At 44.0% G+C, this 19,251-nt stretch overlaps 7 protein-coding genes across 7 annotated transcripts; 4 read left to right on the forward strand and 3 right to left on the reverse strand.

Moving 5' to 3' along the window:
- Positions 1-224: 224 nt before the first annotated feature.
- O0I10_001759 (uncharacterized protein) lies at positions 225-2,107 on the forward strand (the record flags this gene model as incomplete). Its single annotated transcript, XM_058481851.1, has 6 exons — positions 225-437; positions 494-574; positions 642-737; positions 791-1,085; positions 1,171-1,779; positions 1,836-2,107. 6 exons carry the CDS (start codon positions 225-227, stop codon positions 2,105-2,107), a joined length of 1,566 nt encoding a protein of 521 aa, XP_058347708.1.
- Positions 2,108-2,332: 225 nt separating this feature from the next.
- O0I10_001760 (uncharacterized protein) lies at positions 2,333-3,853 on the forward strand (the record flags this gene model as incomplete). The annotated part of the gene is made up of 4 exons (XM_058481852.1): positions 2,333-2,510; positions 2,558-3,064; positions 3,164-3,283; positions 3,339-3,853. 4 exons carry the CDS (start codon positions 2,333-2,335, stop codon positions 3,851-3,853), a joined length of 1,320 nt encoding a protein of 439 aa, XP_058347709.1.
- Positions 3,854-6,358: 2,505 nt separating this feature from the next.
- O0I10_001761 (uncharacterized protein) lies at positions 6,359-7,145 on the reverse strand (the record flags this gene model as incomplete). The annotated part of the gene is made up of 3 exons (XM_058481853.1): positions 6,359-6,609; positions 6,682-6,939; positions 7,046-7,145. 3 exons carry the CDS (start codon positions 7,143-7,145, stop codon positions 6,359-6,361), a joined length of 609 nt encoding a protein of 202 aa, XP_058347710.1.
- Positions 7,146-7,889: 744 nt separating this feature from the next.
- Positions 7,890-9,969, reverse strand: O0I10_001762 (uncharacterized protein; the record flags this gene model as incomplete). Its single annotated transcript, XM_058481854.1, has 9 exons — positions 7,890-8,087; positions 8,207-8,668; positions 8,729-8,784; positions 8,889-8,950; positions 9,001-9,258; positions 9,378-9,446; positions 9,522-9,657; positions 9,726-9,751; positions 9,815-9,969. 9 exons carry the CDS (start codon positions 9,967-9,969, stop codon positions 7,890-7,892), a joined length of 1,422 nt encoding a protein of 473 aa, XP_058347711.1.
- A 664-nt stretch (positions 9,970-10,633) lies between these two features.
- O0I10_001763 (uncharacterized protein) lies at positions 10,634-12,472 on the reverse strand (the record flags this gene model as incomplete). The annotated part of the gene is made up of 6 exons (XM_058481855.1): positions 10,634-11,056; positions 11,465-11,585; positions 11,639-11,902; positions 12,165-12,195; positions 12,267-12,338; positions 12,436-12,472. The coding sequence occupies 6 exons, from the start codon at positions 12,470-12,472 to the stop codon at positions 10,634-10,636; spliced, it is 948 nt and encodes a 315-aa protein (XP_058347712.1).
- Positions 12,473-13,238: 766 nt separating this feature from the next.
- On the forward strand, positions 13,239-13,954 carry O0I10_001764 (prefoldin, alpha subunit; the record flags this gene model as incomplete). The annotated part of the gene is made up of 5 exons (XM_058481856.1): positions 13,239-13,399; positions 13,472-13,573; positions 13,636-13,743; positions 13,800-13,854; positions 13,916-13,954. 5 exons carry the CDS (start codon positions 13,239-13,241, stop codon positions 13,952-13,954), a joined length of 465 nt encoding a protein of 154 aa, XP_058347713.1.
- A 1,729-nt stretch (positions 13,955-15,683) lies between these two features.
- Positions 15,684-18,108, forward strand: O0I10_001765 (glutamate decarboxylase; the record flags this gene model as incomplete). Its single annotated transcript, XM_058481857.1, has 13 exons — positions 15,684-15,714; positions 15,769-15,859; positions 15,914-15,929; positions 16,006-16,021; positions 16,091-16,125; positions 16,187-16,324; positions 16,483-16,709; positions 16,776-16,899; positions 16,972-17,072; positions 17,145-17,186; positions 17,269-17,419; positions 17,480-17,919; positions 17,991-18,108. 13 exons carry the CDS (start codon positions 15,684-15,686, stop codon positions 18,106-18,108), a joined length of 1,530 nt encoding a protein of 509 aa, XP_058347714.1.
- Positions 18,109-19,251: the final 1,143 nt, after the last annotated feature.

The following is a 19,251-nucleotide window of genomic DNA, read 5'->3' on the forward strand; positions in this document are numbered from 1 at the left end:
CCCATTTGTGTTATCTTTTCTTCTTTCTCGCTCACTCACTCACTCACTCGATCCACACACACATCCTTAATCTTTTCCCTACTATCACCATCATTCTCTAGCTCTCTTTCTTTCTCTCTTTCTCTCTCTTGTGCTCTCCCATTTTACCTATTCCCCCCTTTGCATCCAAGTCATTCCTTTGTCATTCTTCTCCCTTCTGCATACTACCCCATACATATATACCAATGGCTGCAGCACCACAAGGGGATCAAGAGAGTCTTACTACTGTTATCGGTGACGAAAAGCAGATCATTGCAGCACCCGATCATTCTCAGGAACCATCATCAAATGAAATAACAACAGCATTCAAGCAACAAGAAAGTGGATTACCCGATGATTTAGAAGTAATCATTATTACCCCCACAGCTAGCACTGAGACGGCTGTGGCAGTCAAAGAGGTGAGAGAGATAAAAAGAGAGATATCATTGAGCCGTTCGATATTGACCACGTGCAGTTTTCGAAATTTCGAAAATGGTTCATTCTTTTCATTGTCGCCTTACAAGGTTTCCTCGGTCCTCTTAGTAGTTCTATCTATGCAAGTGGGATACACAATGTGCGATGACACACGCTGACATCAATCTAATGGATGATGCATAATGTAGGTACCTGCTGTGCATGAAGTGAGGATAACGCTTGGTGCATCGAGTACGGTGATCAATGTGACCATTTCATTGTATGTCTTTATTCAGGGCGTGGCTGTAAGTCTTTGTACGACTCATGCACGTAGATCGCTGGCTAATTTTTTATGTAGCCAATGATGTGGGCAGCATTGTCAGAATGGCATGGACGTCGATTCATTTACATTGGCTCAACAGTGATTTATGTGGCATCCACGGTGGGATGTGCAGTGTCAAAGAACATTGGTGTCTTTGTCGTAGTACGTATACTACAATCCATTGGTGCTAGTGCAGCACAAGCGGTGGGTGCTGGTACTATTTCAGATCTCTTTACAATGCAGGAACGTGGCAGTGCCATGGGATTATTCCTACTCGGACCCCTGATTGGACCTGTTGTAGGCCCAATTGCTGGTGGCTATATTAATGAATGCAAGTGTCCTTTTATTGTGCGTTGCATTGTGTGCGTGTATGCGTAAAGTGTGTTATCCATGTACTCATTCTTCTTGTAAAAAAGATATTGGATGGCGATACATCTTTTGGACCTTGGCCGGTATGGGTGGTTTTGTGCTATTGCTCATGCTCTTCTTCCTTCCCGAAACACAACAACGACGCTCAACGTCATCAACCAAACACAAAGAGGTGTCCATGTTACGATCGTTTTCTCGACCATTCGCCTTTTTATGGAAGCCCGTTGTCATCTTGGCCTCTGCTCCTTATGCCCTAGCATATGGTTTCATGTATTTTGTCATCTCTACATTGCCACATCAACTCGGCTACAGATACCACCTGACAAGCTCACAAATTGGATTGTCATACCTTGCCAATGGTGTTGGTAACGCTGTTGGCGCTGTGCTTTCAGGAAAATACGCTGACTGGATGTTGAGTCGTGGGAGTACAAACGCTTCAGATAATGACACCATCGTACACCATGACAAGGAAGCTGCTTATCCACCGGATTCAAAAGAACAATTGGACCAAAATCGAGAACAAGAGCAACAACCAGAGCGTCGGTTACAAGCAATGTGGTTGGGTATCCTTCTTTTGCCATTAGGCGAGCTCATGTATGGATGGTGTATCCAAAATCGTATACATTTGGCTGGTGGTTTGACAGGTCTCTTTTTACGTAAGTCAACTGATTCATCATGCTTTTGAATGTGTGTTGTTGATTCACTTCAATAGTGGGCGTGGGAGTTGGAGTAGTGCAAACGCCTAGCAACACGTACCTTGTGGATGCTTACCAAGGATACTCGGCTTCTGTGGTAGGAGCATCAAATCTATTACGCAGCTTTTGTGCAGGGTGTACCCCGTTGCTAGCACCTGCTCTTTTAAAGGCAATTGGAAACGGCTGGGCCATGACCATTCTTAGCATTGTCAGCCTACTTAGCGGTGTATGCATTTACCTTGTCCACAAGTTTGGTGCACGTTGGCGTGCTCTTGATGGCTCTTCATAGAGAGAGAGAAAAAAAATGTTTGTGTGCTGTACACTACCAGTCACCATAAAAGTCGAGGATCTTTCTTGTTTGCTTCAACCAATCACCTCCTCTTTACATATTTGCTCGCGGCTGATTTTGTTGTCTACTTGTCCATGTTGATTTGTTTTTTGAACCTTGGGTGGCAAAAAGGAAACGGCTTTAAATACAGCGTAACCATTGACCATTTTCATTTTCGTTATTATCATGAAAGGCATTACCAGCACAGCAGCCGTTGCATGGCTACTCTTTTCGATTCATGCAGCTGTGGCACAAGTCAACAACTCCGACAACAACGTGGCAACCGGATCCATCGCAGCAACCACCAGCCAAGGCCTACACATCATAAAGCTCAAACAACAAAACAACAATGACACAACCACAGGTAATGAATGTGCACTTGTACATACATCCTATTCATATAAAAAGTAGCTTATGAACCAAGCCAATTTATTCGGCAGCATTTGGCCATGTACCGTATGAAGCAATTACAAGCAGCTGGTAGCGAAAGCAGTGGAAATGGTGGAGTGAGTATGCAAGCAGCCAATGCACAAGCACCAAACATGGATACAATTCAAGTGGGCAATGGATTTTCAGCTGTGGTGGGAGCCTTTGATCCTGCCTTTGCTGAATACTTACACCAATTGGACGCCATCGATTATGTGGAGCCGAATCAAGTGTACAAGGTGCAGGCTGCTGTACCAGGGTCACAGCATGTGGAACCAGCACCAAGTTGGGGCATTGCACGAATCAATCAAAGAGATGCAGGTGGTGACTTGACGACGCGAATGATAGATGACAATGCCGTTATAGGAAATGGGGTACATGTGTATGTTTTTGACACAGGTATCAACACCGAGCATCCCGATCTCAAAGGAAGAGCGTTTCACACCGCCAACTTTATTGATTACGAAGACGACAGTGACACATCCGGTCATGGTATGACAAAACTATCGTAATGTTTGTTTTTCATTTTCTTTTCATTGACAAAGGCGGGCTCCTTTTTTTTGTGTACATGTACCGGTGTTGCAAATGTAGGCACCCACGTGGCTGGTATCATCGGCGGGTCCACTTTTGGTGTAGCACCACACACCACTATTCACAGCATTAAGATTCTTGATGGTAGCGGTGATGGTACCACTGTTGATTTGATCCGAGGTAAAAAGCATCATCAAACACATGCCTTTTATGGCTGAGCGAAAAATTATTATAGCTATTGCCATGGTTAGTGCAAAGGCCGAGCGTGGCAAAAGTATCATCAACCTATCATTGAGTGGGCCACGATCCAAAACGATTGATGATGCCCTTACAAGTGCAGCTGTGGATCACGGAATTCCAGTTTTTGTCGCCGCCGGTAACACAGGTGACGATGCATGTCAATACACGCCTGCTGCAAACCCAGCCGTCTTTGCTGTAGGCGCATCAGATCGCCAAGACAACGTTGCAGTGTTTAGCTCATTTGGCAAATGCGTACGTATGTATGCCCCAGGTGTTGATATCACAAGCAGCTGGCTCGGTACCGATAGCCATAGCATGGATGGTACAAGCATGGCCAACCCACATGTTGCTGGCATTGCAGCTATGTTACTTGGACAAAAGAGCTATCCATCAGTGAATGATATCTATCAAGAGCTTATGAATCTTGCCAGCAAGGATATTCTACACATGTCACCAGCATCCAAGGACTATGATAATCATAATCTCCTCGCCTATACCGGAAAGCTTTGAATAAACCAATACTTCATTATTATATGAAGTCTATCATCCACAATGCCAATGTGTATCCAGTATCATCATCTTCATTGTCTTTATGCATTTATGTATAGTACGAATGATACGTATATATATATACAAATGGTATGTGTGTACAAGGTATGGAGGCAGCTGCCGTTTGTGGGTTGTAAAGGATGAACTGCGTTCTTCACAAGGATACAAAGTTGATCGAGGTACTTGCAGCTGTGAATGGTGATAGACATCTTCGAGCTGACCTGGTAGTAAGGCAATGGCTGTTGTTGGATCAGCATTATCACCTAAAGGGTAAAATGAGACACACCCTTTTGCTATACGTGAGGATCATTTCTTTTATTTACGTGTACTTATTGTCTATCGTGAGGGTAATGATGATGATGGGTGGATGGGTGTATTGGGTCTTTGAGTGGCCTCAGTGTAATAGCAGTAGGGGGATTTAAACTTGGGGGACAGCAGCTCCACGACTTGAGACAACGCTCCTCTTCTTTTTCTCCCACCTTTCCTTATCCCATTCACGACATCTCGATCAAGGTAATGTATTATAAAAAAGTGCTCTTGTTGGCAGTGAGGTGTTAATGTAGTTCTGAACTTGCATTGTCAGGGAGAGTGAGTGTGTCCAAGTGCTGAGGAATGCGTGGTTGGTGGTTGGTTGGTGGTTGCCATGGCGATATTGTTGCTTCCTTTTGCTCGTTGCTATTCCCTCTCTACGCTTGGTGTCAACAGGTACATTCAGAGTCCAATGTTGCAGCCGAATTGGTTCCATTGACGTGTTAGCTTGTATAGAGAGCAAGTTTGGTTTCAAGGCGTTGGCTGGTTTGGCGTTTTGTTTCGGCTCAACTACACTACACCATGGTTTTCGGTTTCCAGTAACCAACAACAACGGGTCTTCATGTATATGGAAAAGGCAAGTACAATGAAACAAACAATGATAAGGGTGCTTATTGTGCGTGTGTGCTAATAATGAATTGAATAGGTTTCCTTGGTCAGGCAAATGCAACTTGGGGCATCATCATCATCATCTCTTTGGGTTCACTTCCCAGCCTGTATCAAGTGGCCGCTGCGTCGCTCTGCACTAGCCAAGTGTGCTGGAAAAGCTTCTTGGAACGCGTCCAGGGCTCTACAGGCCTGCGTTGAGTTGATGGGTCGACGACGATGGGTTTTTGGAAGAGCATGGTCACCGTGTTGAGGTAAAAGGGGATTTGCAACAACTTGTGAATGTGTTGACATCAGTGCCAACCAACACGCTCTTCTCGTGATAGGCTCGTTCTTTCCCTTGGGGATTTCTTTTCATGAGGTGGGAAATGATTGGAAGGATTGGATTGGGGAGCATTCTTTCTTTGGAGAGGATGAATGAGGACAACATTGAGCCTGGACTCTACGTAAGTGATGTCCTTCCTTGCCATGGATCGAACTGGCCTTGCGTGATTCGTGCAGTGCTTTCTCAAGAACAAGGGATCGCCCGACGTTGCTCGTATGGCGGTGATTTGGTTTGTGAATTCATTCTGATTTGCTTTCTTCCTTAGAGAGGATAGCCTAACGGTATACCAAATCGTCATCATTCCGGTACCAGATGGTCTAACTTGCCTGCTTTCTTATTTATAGAGACGACGATTACGATGATTACCACATTCACAACAATGACGATTACGATGATCACCCCCATCCACAACAATGACAATGATGACGACAACGAGATACAAAAGGAAGCCTGCAAGATCCCATTTGGCCTCTTTACGTGTTTTTGAGATTCGTGACGACGATGAAATTGACGACTGGTGATGCTTACGAGTACGAGTATGAATAGGAATACGAACGATGAGGGACGGCGATGGTGGCAATGTTGCAAGATAGCTAGATGAAATAAAGCGTTGTTTATTTATTACATACTCGCTTGGACTTTGCTAGCTTGTGGATTAGATGCTATTGCTTCGAAGATGGAATAATAAAGGTGGTCCGTTTATCGGTCATGCAAGAAGGATATGGCTCTTGTGATACAATAAGGAGCGTGTAGTGGGATGGCCTTGAGAGAAAAAGTGAAGTGATGAGGGCGTATGTACATATGCCCCAGGCTATGATACTTAGACAAAAGAGCTATCCATCAGTGAATAACATCTATCAAGAACTTATGACCCTTGCCAGCAAGGATACTCTGCACATGTCGTCAGCATCCAAGGACTATCACAACAACCATAATCTCCTCACCTATACCGGAAAGCTTTGAATAAACCAACATCTCATTATTATACGTATGGACAATGAACAAAATCACAAAGAAATAATATTAGCATGAACAATGCTCCGTATGATAAAAGGGGCTATACAAGCAAGCAAAGGGATATATGGGTATGTTGAAGAACGAGAGTACGATATACAGTGGTTTGTAAGAAGAAGTATATATACACAAGATTACATGAGGATGCGTAAAGACATGGAGGATCAATGTTGGGTGGGTGATAACGATGGTAATGGTGCACCAGGATGGTCTTACAAGGCGAAATCAGAGCGGTGGCGAATGACATAATCGTTGACATCCTTATCATCAACCCAACATCGATATTGGATCAACTTGAGAAAGGCACGCTCTACTTGGTTGATGTCATTCAAAGAGAAGAGACCATTGCAAATGTCACATAGGCGTTGATTGGTCAATGGTGGTGTAGCTGGGGCCCACACGGTACCTTGAAGTACCTTGGTTGCTGTGAGTAAGGCACCCAATAAAAGACGATGGGATGTGTCTAAGACGTGATTGGTCATGGTTAATATGTGGGGGTCCAAGATCTCGGTTATGCGTGGTGTGTGCTACTCACCATAACTACTGACGGCATTCTTGGGTAATGATGCCTTGGCACGATCAAGCAAGATGAGAGCAACAAGAGCTGTACGGCAATTGATACCAGCTTGGTATGTGACTTTGTGGATAAAGTAAAGGAGCTCTGGCAAGCGTCGTGGACGTGCGTGTGATTGGGTTTGCTGAACATGTTGATTTTGTGGATTTAGTTGCTGCATGGAACGGCGGCGGAACACACGAAAAGGGATGACTTCGCAAAGTGCTATAGCGATAAAGTCTATTGGTTCGTGCATAATATACACTGTATTAGCATTTTTGACTTTTTTGGGATACAAGAAGGGGGGTGAGCTAGCACCCTTGAATGCTGCTGTTGATGTGCGTACCAATAAGAACGGATGGGAGTGGTTTTGAGGAGGAAGCGTTTGCATGGTACACGGTGTAAATGGATTGTGGGATGGCTGAACGACCCGATGGTTGAAGCATGGTGCTATGCATGATCAAGCGACGGCGTAATTTATAGTAAAGGTGGTCGATTTGGGTATCGTTGGTAAAAGAGTAAAAGGAACAAAAGAGATAAACGTGGAAAGGGAGTGAAATGAATGGCCCTTTATATGTTTTGCATTCATTGTTATTGTATTTTGATGCCACAATGGAACCCACTATCCCCTTTCCTGCTGATCGCCCATGAGTTTCGGACCACACTCCGAATAGGCGACACACACAGGATCGCCTTGTGTAATCTTCACCCATATACAATCATCACCCCCACACACAACACACACGCCTCTTCTTCTTCGGCATGTCCTATTCCGGTAATCTCTGTCTTTTTTTGACAAGGAGAGATGATCGGGGTGGAATGAAGGAGTGTGAACAACGCATGGGCCGTTTGCATACATGCTCGTGTTTATACATTATCTCATTCCCACTCACACACCATTCTCGTATTTGCTCCTTTTTTTACGTTCTTCAGCAAGTCATTGATTTGTGCATAAAAGTAAGCAAAGAAAAAGAGGAGTGTGCTTTATGTTGGATACACAAGCAAGATGATAATGAGAACAAGTGGAGTCTGGATTCTTAACTTTATGTGATTCTAAACAAAACATGCAAGGAGAAGCAGTATTATAGACTTGCTCCGGAATTCCCGCAACAGGCGATAGCGTTTGTTTACGTATAGAGTCAGCTTTTTGTCGTCGTGTCTATATCTCATTGTGATTCACATGCACCAAATCAAGAAGACGCGTCGTCGAGTTTGCTGTTGTTGTTATTGGGGTGGTGTCGATGTTGCCGCTGCTTGTGATGTTTGCCATCAATTATCTCAAGATGTTCCAATGCTTCAGCTGCTGTTGATGGATGATGTGCATCAGCTCGCTCATTCATAAGAATGGCATTGCTGAATATCAAGTGTATTTCTTCTAGCGACCTTCCCTAAAGATTTAGAGTTGTCAATCGGGCATTCTTATCAGAAATAGCAAATAAATAAACATCGGCATGTGTCGCAAAGGCGCGTAACTCATGTGTGTATGCATCATGTTCCCAACACATACCCTTGTCTCGGGATAGAAGCTGTGGACAATCCACGCAATCAAAAGACAAAAGCACCCAAAGACGACATAGGTGCCCCAGCTAATGGTACGAAAAAGAACGGGAGCGATCTGTGATATAGTGACATTGAAACAATAGCTGGCGGCAGTGGTAAGCCCCATAGCCTTTGCACGAATCAATTGTGGGTATATTTCTGCAGGATAGATCCAACCAAGAGGACCCCAACTAAGGGCAAAGCATGTAATAAAGAGGCATAGTAATGCCAACACGGCAAATGTTGGCCCATCATCGCCTAGGAAATCCATCATCCTTGGTGACAATTTGTTTGGAGTATCATCATCCATGCCAAGTGCATTATGATCGCTATCATGGAATACGCCCAACATGACAGCAATAGTCATCATGCATACACCCATCACCAATGATCCTCGTATTAAAATACGTCGTCGATCACACTTGTCAATCTACACACATGTTCACGTTAACCCATGTTGTATGACACAATGGCGATCCACGATTCTTACGAATGAGAAAACGGGGATGGTAGCAAGCATGTTCACCATTCCGCTTACGCCGTTACCTATAATTGATCAAATCACCCCGGTTCCACACGCCACAAGGTTACACATTTTGTCATGGGATCAAAAGCAAAGCAGCAAAAAAGAAACCTTCTTGTCAACAAACCTAACAACTCGGAGTTGACCTCTGTAATACCGGTGGATTGCAAGATGTGTGGAAGATAAAATCTATACGCTTCATCAGTAGAGCAAACACCGCTCGTTGCTATGAAACTTACAACAAGACATTGATACCGGTGAGCTGTGTAAGTGCATGGATACCAATGCCAAGTAATGTACGACGTCGATTGTTTTCAATGCCTTTCTCCAGCAGCGTCCAATAACCTTTAGATGCATACTTTGCATCAAATGCGACATCTTGTTCAATACTGGTACATTCCATTTGGATGATGCTGATGTCCTGCCCACTGCGTAAGCGCGTAAGGATGGCCAATGCTTCATCCCGACGTTTCGTTTTGTAAATCAGCCATCGCGGACTATGAAGGATAGCATTTACGGGATGGTAATTGTCACCAGAGATGAAAAAGTGAGGATGCTGTACCACATAAACAAATGCCAAATGCTTCCCTCCTCCTATTTAGGATCGATTATTTACCTTTCGGGTAATGCGAAGAGACCAACGAATAAAATCAGCGGTGGTAAGATCTGAAGGCACATCGGGATTCTATATTTGTTGTTATAGCCATCCTGCATGAATCTCAAAGTATACTACGCATCATTGAAAAATGCTCAGCTTTACCTCCAGGATAAATTGTTAGGCAATCTACTTGTCCCATATACGATCCAAAAAGCCATGCAAAATCCAATAGTGACGCCAAGTTGGTAAAAGGTAATTAGTCGTCCACGGTGCTCGGGCCGTGATATCTCACTTTGATCTATGATGTGGAACAATGCGTTGATATGTGTAAGCCATGCTCTTGTGCATCATCAGGGGCTTGCTTACACAAAGGAGTCAACATGCTAAACACACTAGAGCACATCTTCATGCATTGAGCAAATAGAAACTTTAAATCAATGTGCCTTGTTGATTACCCAATAGCTGCACCAGCCAAGATACGGCCCAACAGCAAGGTTGCAAAGTTTGATGCGGTGATCTCGATCATCGAGCCTATGATTTTCACGATGGTGGCAACAAAGAAATAGTTTCTTCGACCAATACGGTCTGCAACAGGTCCTGATAGCTGCATGAGGTATGCAGGTTGGTGGGTCACGATGATAACAACAATGACGGTGACGAGCGTTATTGAGTAAACTCTTAGCAAAACATGCTTCCCATATACGATTTCATACATACCACGGATGCAAAAACCGATGCCACCAAAGGCACTGATACAATGATCGAAGCGTTCATTACGCTGCCAACTGAAAACATGACTTGGAAATCTTGCAGCACCAGGCACCCTGATAAGCATCCGCTATCATATCTACATATGCCCAAGCGCACACACACATATACGCATTGATAAAGCCATATGCATTTAACCTGTGGGAGATGACAAAAGCATACTTACCCATACTATAATGTAACCAAATCCTAGTTTTCATATGCTTGTCTTGGACCATTTGATATCCCATGTTGCTTTACCATGAGCCCACCCAATGATACAAAGCTAAGCACAATCAGAACAAGTACACACCCAATATTGCAAGTCATTGTTGCATCTGCACATCCACTTTACCCGCATATAAGGTACAACCGCAAGCTTGTTGAAACAGCCATGTGTTAGAAAAAAGAACCAGAAAAGGAAAGAGGGACATAATTGCTGCAAGGGAGTAACAATGAAATGATATTTGCAAAAGGAGGTTGTTATGCCGTAGTATAAACCGAGCTATGCTATATTGTGATTACAACTACAAAGTGCGAGACACCTGCCAGACGCGGATCAAGTTGTCTGCATGGCCGGAGTAGAGGGTGTTGCCATCGGCTGAGAATGCAAGTGACAAGCACTGGGGATCTTGCACCTTGCCCTTGTTGGTAAATTCAGGTTGAAGGACATCAACAATGCTCTTGTTCTCGAGATCCCAAATGCGAATGGAAGCACCTGTAGCAGCGACAAGCCAGTAACGGTTGGGGGAGAAGATAAGGTCGTGGACTTCATCATTGGCATCAAGCGAGTACAAGTGCTTGTTCTCATTCAAATCCCACAAGATCACTTGACCATCCTTGCCAGCAGAAGCACAAAGCGAGCCATCAGGGGAAACAGTAACGGCGTTGACATAGCCATTGTGGCCAACGAAGTTGGCACGCAACTTGAGCTTGCTAAGGTCCCAAACCTATCATACAACAACAAAGATCCATTAGCAAAACATGCCATCCAAAGATACACTCTGCTCATGCTCCTTCGTATATGTCTCTTTCAGCCATGTGGTATAGTCGTTCGCATTAACCCAACTCTCCAGGGTTTCTGAAGTAGCAAATATATAAAACAAGTCATCCTTATAGAGACGAGGAGATGGCAACGAGCATACAATCAACAAGGAATCAATACACACCTAATGTAGATTGAACGTTAGATAAATGTGAATCATAAAGACAAATCGATCAAGTAAAATGAGAATGACAGCAATCAGAATGTGTATGTTGGTCTCATAAGCCCACTCATGGCTTCTGAAGTAGCAAATATTCAAGTTGTTCATCATAATGCTTGCCATTCCCATTTTCTCTTGAAGGTGATTTCTTACCTTGACAAGCTTGTCCCAGCCACCAGAAACAATGACAGGGTTGGCAGGATTAGGTGAAAGACGAACGCATGAAACCCAGCCGCTATGACCATCCTCAACGAGGTTGTACTTGCATTCACCCCTATACATACATCATTAGCCATAGTCGTCTATATACAATCCAATAATGCTTACAAGGTGTTCCACAATTTGATAGATTTATCACGCGAGGAGGAAACGATTTGACGGTTGTCAACCGAAAAGGCAACGGAGAGCACATCGTTGGTATGACCAACAAAGCGACGAGTGGTGGTGCCAGTGTTGAGATCCCACAAGCGAAGGGTCTTGTCCCAGGAAGCCGAAAGCACAAATTGACCGTCGGATGACAAGGCCAAATCCTCAACAAAGTGGTTGTGGCCAAGGAGGGATTTGCGAGGCACGCCATAGTTAATTTCATCCCTGTAAAAGGGCCATCGTGAGCAATTTCCTGTCGACCATTCTTATCCCCTTCCTCTTTTCAGAGTATAATGAAAGGAACAAAGAAACGGCACGCAAAGAAACGGCATTCACCTCAACTAGTAGGCGTTTGCAAGATCCATGCTTCCCCTCTTTTTTCCCCCCACAAGACCATCATCCCATTCACTACAAAAGAAAAAAAGGGGCTCACCTATCCAGCATGAGTACACATTGATGCCATCAATCACGTGATCAAAACACATACCTTGTGATATTCCAAACGATGATAGACTTGTCTGATGAGACCCCCATGAATATTAGCCACGACACTCTTTTCGGTTTGTTGTCTATCGCCGTCGAGAATTACCGCGCGATGCCGAGATGACCATGTCGGGAGCTTCGGGAGAGGTGACAATGGAGGTGACCCAGCCGTTGTGACCTATACAACCAACCATTAATCCATAATCCATGTCACCACCAATCCATCCATCCATTGATTCATCCACTCATCCATCGCTATTGTGATGATTCTTTACCTTCCAAAGTACCACGGAATGCAAGTGTATCAGTCATGTTGTGTGTATGTGTGTGTTGTGTGTAAAGTAGAAAAGAATGTGGTAAATCAGGTGTACCTGTATCCAAGTGATCACGCGTCTCCGCGTTTCCGTTTCCCGATCCGGATCCCCAAATCCCAGCACCATCACCATCACCTTACACTTCTCTTATGCCCTAGGCAACGGATACAATGAACATTCGTTGTAGTATTATTAGAATAGAGATTTCTCGCATTTGGCATTAAAGATGGAATTGCATGATAGTAGATGGGAAAGGGTTTTATTATGTTGACAAAGTTGATGATAGCAAAACAGTGTTTCATTGTCCTCGATCAAGGTTGCCATAGCAACGTAGAGATGAGTCCACATAAATTGAAGGATGTAATGTATGAGAACAACCAATATAAGGCAAGATGAGAGATGCTCTGAGGTTGTGAGTATAACCATGGTGAAGACTCCATTGCAAGGGTGATGGTGGTCGATATCATTTAGTTGATCGCTTCAGATATCCAGATGGAAGAAGCCACGAAGCCGAGGATCATATTGCTGCATTAGCTGAGGATTAGATATCTTGCATGGATCGAGCATCTTCAAGGAGGATGTCGGATAGGTATGCATAGTGGATTACAGCTATAAACAAGCATCAACCTCCCTCCAAATCATGGATGTAGTCGAAACATGATACGTTGATAGGGAAGTATAGGGTCATTGTCAATTGCATGATATATGAGGGTGAATGAATAGCGTAAGCCACCTGCTTACAATGAAAGGGGAATCCAGCTGTCATGCAACATACTTCTTTTTCCAACACAGATACATTTATGGCACGAGACAACGTTGCAACATTGCTTAGCAAATATGACGAGTTTATCAATCTCAAGCTTAAACCCAACCTAAAGACGGTGCTCGATTCACGGGATACAATCTACAGCACTATATCAGAATAGTAGGTGGATCTCCTTTGCATGCCAATGCCCATTGTCGACTAAGATTTCTTTCTTCGTTTGCATGGGTCAAGTCAAAAGCTCAAGGCACAGATTCAAACGATCCAAGACTGCAACTTGAAGGAAATGAAGACCATGACGGATATCGGCAACCAGTTTTATGTGCAGGCTCACATGTGAGTGCTATAGTGGGAGGTGTCTATATGGACGCGATGTGCTGATGGATGTTGTCATGTAGACCCGATACACAATACATCTTTGTCAACGTTGGATTTGGATTACATGTTCAGTTTACATTGGATGAAGCCATGGCGTTTATCGACAAGAACGTAGAACGATTAGACAAGTATGTACAATGATGCATGAATGCCATGGATACCATTCCTAATGATGCTCTTGCAGGATTGCGGATAAACGTTCAGCAGAAGCTGACAAGATAAAAGCCCACATCAAATTGGTAAGCTGAAAACAACCACATGTCTCATCATCATCACCAATGTCTGATTTCGCCGTGATAGACCCTGGAGGCCATGAATGAAGTGCTTCAGAATCGATGATAGCATATATACACGTGCATTTCGAATACATGGATCTTTGCATTGTATTGGAGAGCGGATTTATGGATATGGGATGACCTTGGGATCTGTTGGTGGATTGTTGGCAAGGAGCAACGAGATGAGAGGATGGCTAACAAGGGTACATGGGCAGCAATGTATGTGAAGCTCTCAACAACGCTGTATTTTGTCACAACTATGGGACATACAACAATCAAATACGTTGGATCATTGAGATTTGCGCCTCATATCGCATAAAGACATTGGTTTATCAATATACGAGTGCTATTATTATGGATACGAGAAGAAGAAGAAGGGATGAATGATGGTGGTTGGCAGAAGGTTGGGTGGAAGAGACGGGGTTCGTGCGTGTGTGGAGTGAATGGTGTTACAACCTAGCCACACTGTGAGAGGGTTGAACAGTATCCTGCATTCATTTGCTCTTTAAGCCGCGAAGAGAAAAATTGCCTATATTTAGTTGTGCTGATCGATGAGGTCATTATTACCGCTTCACGCTCAGTAGGAGCTAAAGTGTTACTACTAATCGTACCTGAGTTGGGATATCCATTCATTAGCTTAATATGGATCCTTCTTTGTTGAAATAAATGCTTGCCACTGCCAATTTCAGAACCATCATTTGCGTATGTGTGTGCATGTGTGTGTAAATACGAGCAATGCATAAAAGTGCCTTTTTGTGCTTGAGCTCCGAGATGGGTGCGGCACACAACTTTGTGTTACAATCGTATGCATGTCTCATGCCTGTTCTTTTTATCCGATCTATCCCGCTTAAGGACTAAAGAAATAGGGGAACGAGGAATAGGTGTGGCGATTTGCTATGGAATGTGCCACTTTTTATCTCTCTGTGACATATACAGGCAATGACAGGTCATGCGCCTTTGAATGGTGGTGCGCTAGAATCGAGGTCATTAGTTTTCCATGTCATTCTTTTGCTTGTATTTGATACTTGTTTCAGATGCAGTGCCCTGTTTCTTGGCTTTTGCTTCATACATTGTCGCTTATTATTGCTGTATTATTTGTACGGGAAAACCAAAACACGCTTGCTCGTGTCTATTCGGACTCTTGCTGTCAGCATACCCGTCGGGTGAAATTTGAACAACAACTCACCCTGCTCCTTGGAGTATACAAGTCCTCTCCGAAAAAAGACTTGGCGGTTACGGTGACCAAGTTGAGGAAGAAGGGATGATCGTTGATATGAACATGCCAGAATGCATACTATATCGAAAGCACAGACCCATTTTCCAAGTATCCGGAAAATGTAAAGAGCAGTGACGTGATGACATTGTGCATAAGACATTCCCCTTGCATACATAGTTGTCCGTAAAGCTGGTATTCGAGTATTGTACAAGACAACGCTCATCTTGTCCAAGACCACTGCTCATATTACTTGCATTGAAAAAGAGGCACAAATCGGGAATCCCACCCCAATAAGCTCTAGTTGCATGCTCTTGACCATAATCGATACACCCTGTGCAACATTTTTGTGCCAAGCGCCCTCCGCGTGATTCGATTCGCGATCTCCCATATGCCTACGAGTGTGTTGTATTCTCAATGTACGTTGATGATTTGCTCGTCCTACCCCCAAATCATCGCTCGAGACCTCTGTGTAAATTCATCTTCCCTCTCCTGGTAGCCCATATCCACCACTAATATATAAAGGCATTTCACACCTTTCTTTGCCACGACCTTAGGTTTCACTTCTTTTTCACACATTATGGTTTTCCTTTCCAACGCTATCTCTCATGGTTAGTAACTTGGGTTGGCAGTATAAAGCCATGTACTCACATCGTCTACCATAGCCCGTCTCTCTGGTGATCAAGCCGATGAGAGCCTTAAGGATCACAACACCACCATCTATGGTACGCGTTGGGCTACTGAGGAGATCCCAAGGTGAGTTAAAAAACACTTTTGTGCCCATAGCCTTACTCATCTTCAATATGATAGATACGACATGCCCAAGGTAAACAACGGCACCGCATGATCCTATGTGTATAGCTAATACTGATTCGATTTCCTCATCATCATCACGATTGCAGGAAGAGATGCCTTCCAGTAAGTGCAAAGACGGGTAAATATGGGATGGATGATTGACCAAGGCGTTGTTGTTTTCCTCGATCATAGATGTTGCTTATCGTTTGATCAAGGACGAGCTTGCTGTAAGTGATGAGACACGTCGCGTGGTTGTAAAAATTATCTAAATGGGGAAAATTTATATAGCTTGATGGCAATCCTGCCCTGAACCTTGCCAGTTTTGTCACCACCTTTATGGAAGAGGAAGCTGAAAAGTTGATGGCTGAAAACATTTCCAAGAACTTTATCGATTATGAAGAGTATCCCCAATCAGCCGAGCTTTGCGTAAGTAGTAGTAGCGTGCTGGTGTATGTGAGCGTGTGCGTGTGTGTGTGTGTGCTATGTCGGGAAAGTGAAACCGGGACAGGGCGGAAAATTGTTTAAAAAAGGGGTCGGGCGCAATTTCGTGGCTACGATTAATCATTGTCCCATCATGAAAATAGAACCGCTGCGTCAACATGATTGCACGTTTGTTCAATGCACCTATGCATGATGCTGAAGAAGAAGCTCTTGGCTGCTCCACCGTTGGTTCATCCGAAGCCATCATTCTTGCTACTCTAGCAATGAAGCGTCGTTGGCAAAACGCCCGAAAGGCAAAGGGTCTCTCCACCGAAAAGCCCAACATGGTCTTGGGAGCTAACTGCCAGGTAGCATGGCACAAGGCTTTGCTGTATGTCATTATCCAAAGATGTATCTTATTCTTTCTCACACACATACGTGCTTGTTTTTCATGCAGGTACCTTGAAATCGAACCAAGAGAAATCGATTGCACTGAGGAGCTTTTGTATATGGATCCCAAGAAGGCTGTGGATCAAGTTGATGAAAACACTATCGGTGTTTGTGCCATTCTTGGTTCTACGGTAAGCGAGTATTTACCATTGGATCCCTTGTTGATCAACATGTATTCTCATTCCTTGATGTTTGTATTATAGTACACGGGCCATTATGAAGATGTCAAGACCTTGAACGAGCTCTTGGAGGAAAAGTGCTCTGCCAATGGCTGGGACGTTGGTATCCACGTGGATGCTGCTAGGTGAGTGGTATAGGAATTACAAGACCTAGGTCTTTGTTTGTGAGTGCTAATATGATGGTATTCATTGTATAGTGGCGGCTTTGTTGCTCCATTTGTTGTTCCCGAACTTGAATGGTAAGGCTCAGGGGTACATTTGTGTATGGGAAAATTGATCCGATTGAGGATGCTCAAACGCTGTGATTTCTTTTTTTGACAGGGACTTCCGCTTGAAGCGTGTTGTATCCATCAATGCTTCTGGTCACAAGTACGGTCTTACTTATCCTGGTGTTGGCTGGGCCATTTGGCGTAGCCCTGAATACCTTCCCAAGGAGCTTATCTTTAACATCAACTACCTTGGCAGTGATCAGGTAAGCTATACCATGATTGACATGCCATGCATGATTACTAAAGATGTATATGCTTTATAGGCTTCTTTCACTCTCAACTTTAGCAAGGGTGCCGCTCATATCATTGGCCAATACTATATTCTAATTCGTCTTGGTCGTGCTGGTTTCCAAAAGATCATGACCAACTTGACGGCTATTTCTGATCATCTTGCTCAACGTCTTGAAGCCACGGGTCGATTTGAGATTCTCAGCCAAGGTCAAGGCTATGGTTTGCCACTTGTTGCTTTCCGCCTCAATGCTCCCCATCACTATGACGAATTTGACGTGGCTGCACGTCTTCGTGAGCGTGGATGGATTGTTCCAGCCTATACCATGGCCCCTAAGCTTGAACATCAAAAGATGATGCGTGTCGTGGTTAGAGAAGACTTCTCACGTTCTCGTTGCGATATCTTGATCCGTGACATTTTGGCTGCACTTAAGGCCTTGGATACCCTGGATCAAAAGGCGGTTGAGGACCACCGGTAAGTTTGAGTAAATGATCGTTTTTCCCCCATAGTAGGTTTACTCAATGATATACGTACAACAATGATAGCAACATCACTTGTGAACATGCTCACAGCTCAGCCCATGTTAATCCTACCAACTACAACCACACCAACAAGAAGGAAGGCAAGAAGGCTGCCAGCAAGTCTGCACCTGGTGTTTGTTAAACAACCCTCTTCGTTTTATTCCCACAATGCACACATCAATAAAATTGCTTTTCCAAAAACAAAAGCACTCCTTGTACAGTGGATTGACCTTGAAGAGAAAAAGTGGTATTTGGCATGTCCGTGCGCATATCTGTGGTATGCGGCTTCCTTTATGCAGCTCGTCCCTCCTACTTGGATTTCCCATTTCTTCCACGTCCCGCTTCTTGGGTCTTCCTCCCCATTCTCAACTGTTGGCCCCATTCAAGCACAATTACCACGATGCGAACGATTGTCCTGCTTCAACCCATCATGTCAATCCTACAATTGTCTTGATACGATTGTCTTTGACTGAATGGCATGTTTATGACATGTACACCCCACTACAACACACGCCTTTCTTGATACTGCACACTGTCAAGCACACTCATCTGTCACGATCAAACGTAACAGCGTTCATTGCAGCAGTTGCTCTTAGCGAGGGCTTCATTGCATTGTCTCATACAGCGTTCACAACTTTGTCGCTCTACTACAACACACGCTCTCTTGCACACTCCTCTTCCACAACCAAACGTAACAGCAGCTGCTATTCGCAAGGTCTTTGCTCCATCGTCACAAGTTACTTGCAGCAATTTGTCTTTCAGCCTTTTGACGTGGACAGCAGATAGCCATTGGATGGATGCATCTTTTTTTTACGTGCAGCAACTTGTTTTCAATATCTACTGATTCCTATGGATAGTGCCATATCGGCTATCGAGTACACTGTACATGGAAAGTGATCAAGAAAGATATTGACCAACAGCCGGATGGAAAAGGAAGCAGATCAGCAGCGATATTGGACTTGCAATGGTTATGGATGGACGGATGCAATCAAGTGCAGTAATGGGAAATCCTGGATGTTGCTTTGGTTACTTGTCGCGTTGTCAGCAGAAAGGATGGAGCCTATTGCGTGGATACGGATGAGGAGGATGATGGATGGGATGGCATTGAGGAAAGGTTTTGTACAGCAATGGAAGCACTCGATTCAATGCGTGCAGCAGCTATTTTCCAACGATGGATGAAGATCCTTGTAACGGCAACCACCAAGAATACAATGACACGATTATCCCTGCTGCCTCTATATGATTCACCCCTATCTCATTCAATTTGCCATGCTGTTCATTCATC

The sequence above is a fragment of the Lichtheimia ornata genome (genome assembly GCF_029851405.1).
Source record: "Lichtheimia ornata isolate CBS 291.66 chromosome Unknown scaffold00004, whole genome shotgun sequence".
Lineage (NCBI taxonomy): Eukaryota > Fungi > Mucoromycota > Mucoromycetes > Mucorales > Lichtheimiaceae > Lichtheimia > Lichtheimia ornata.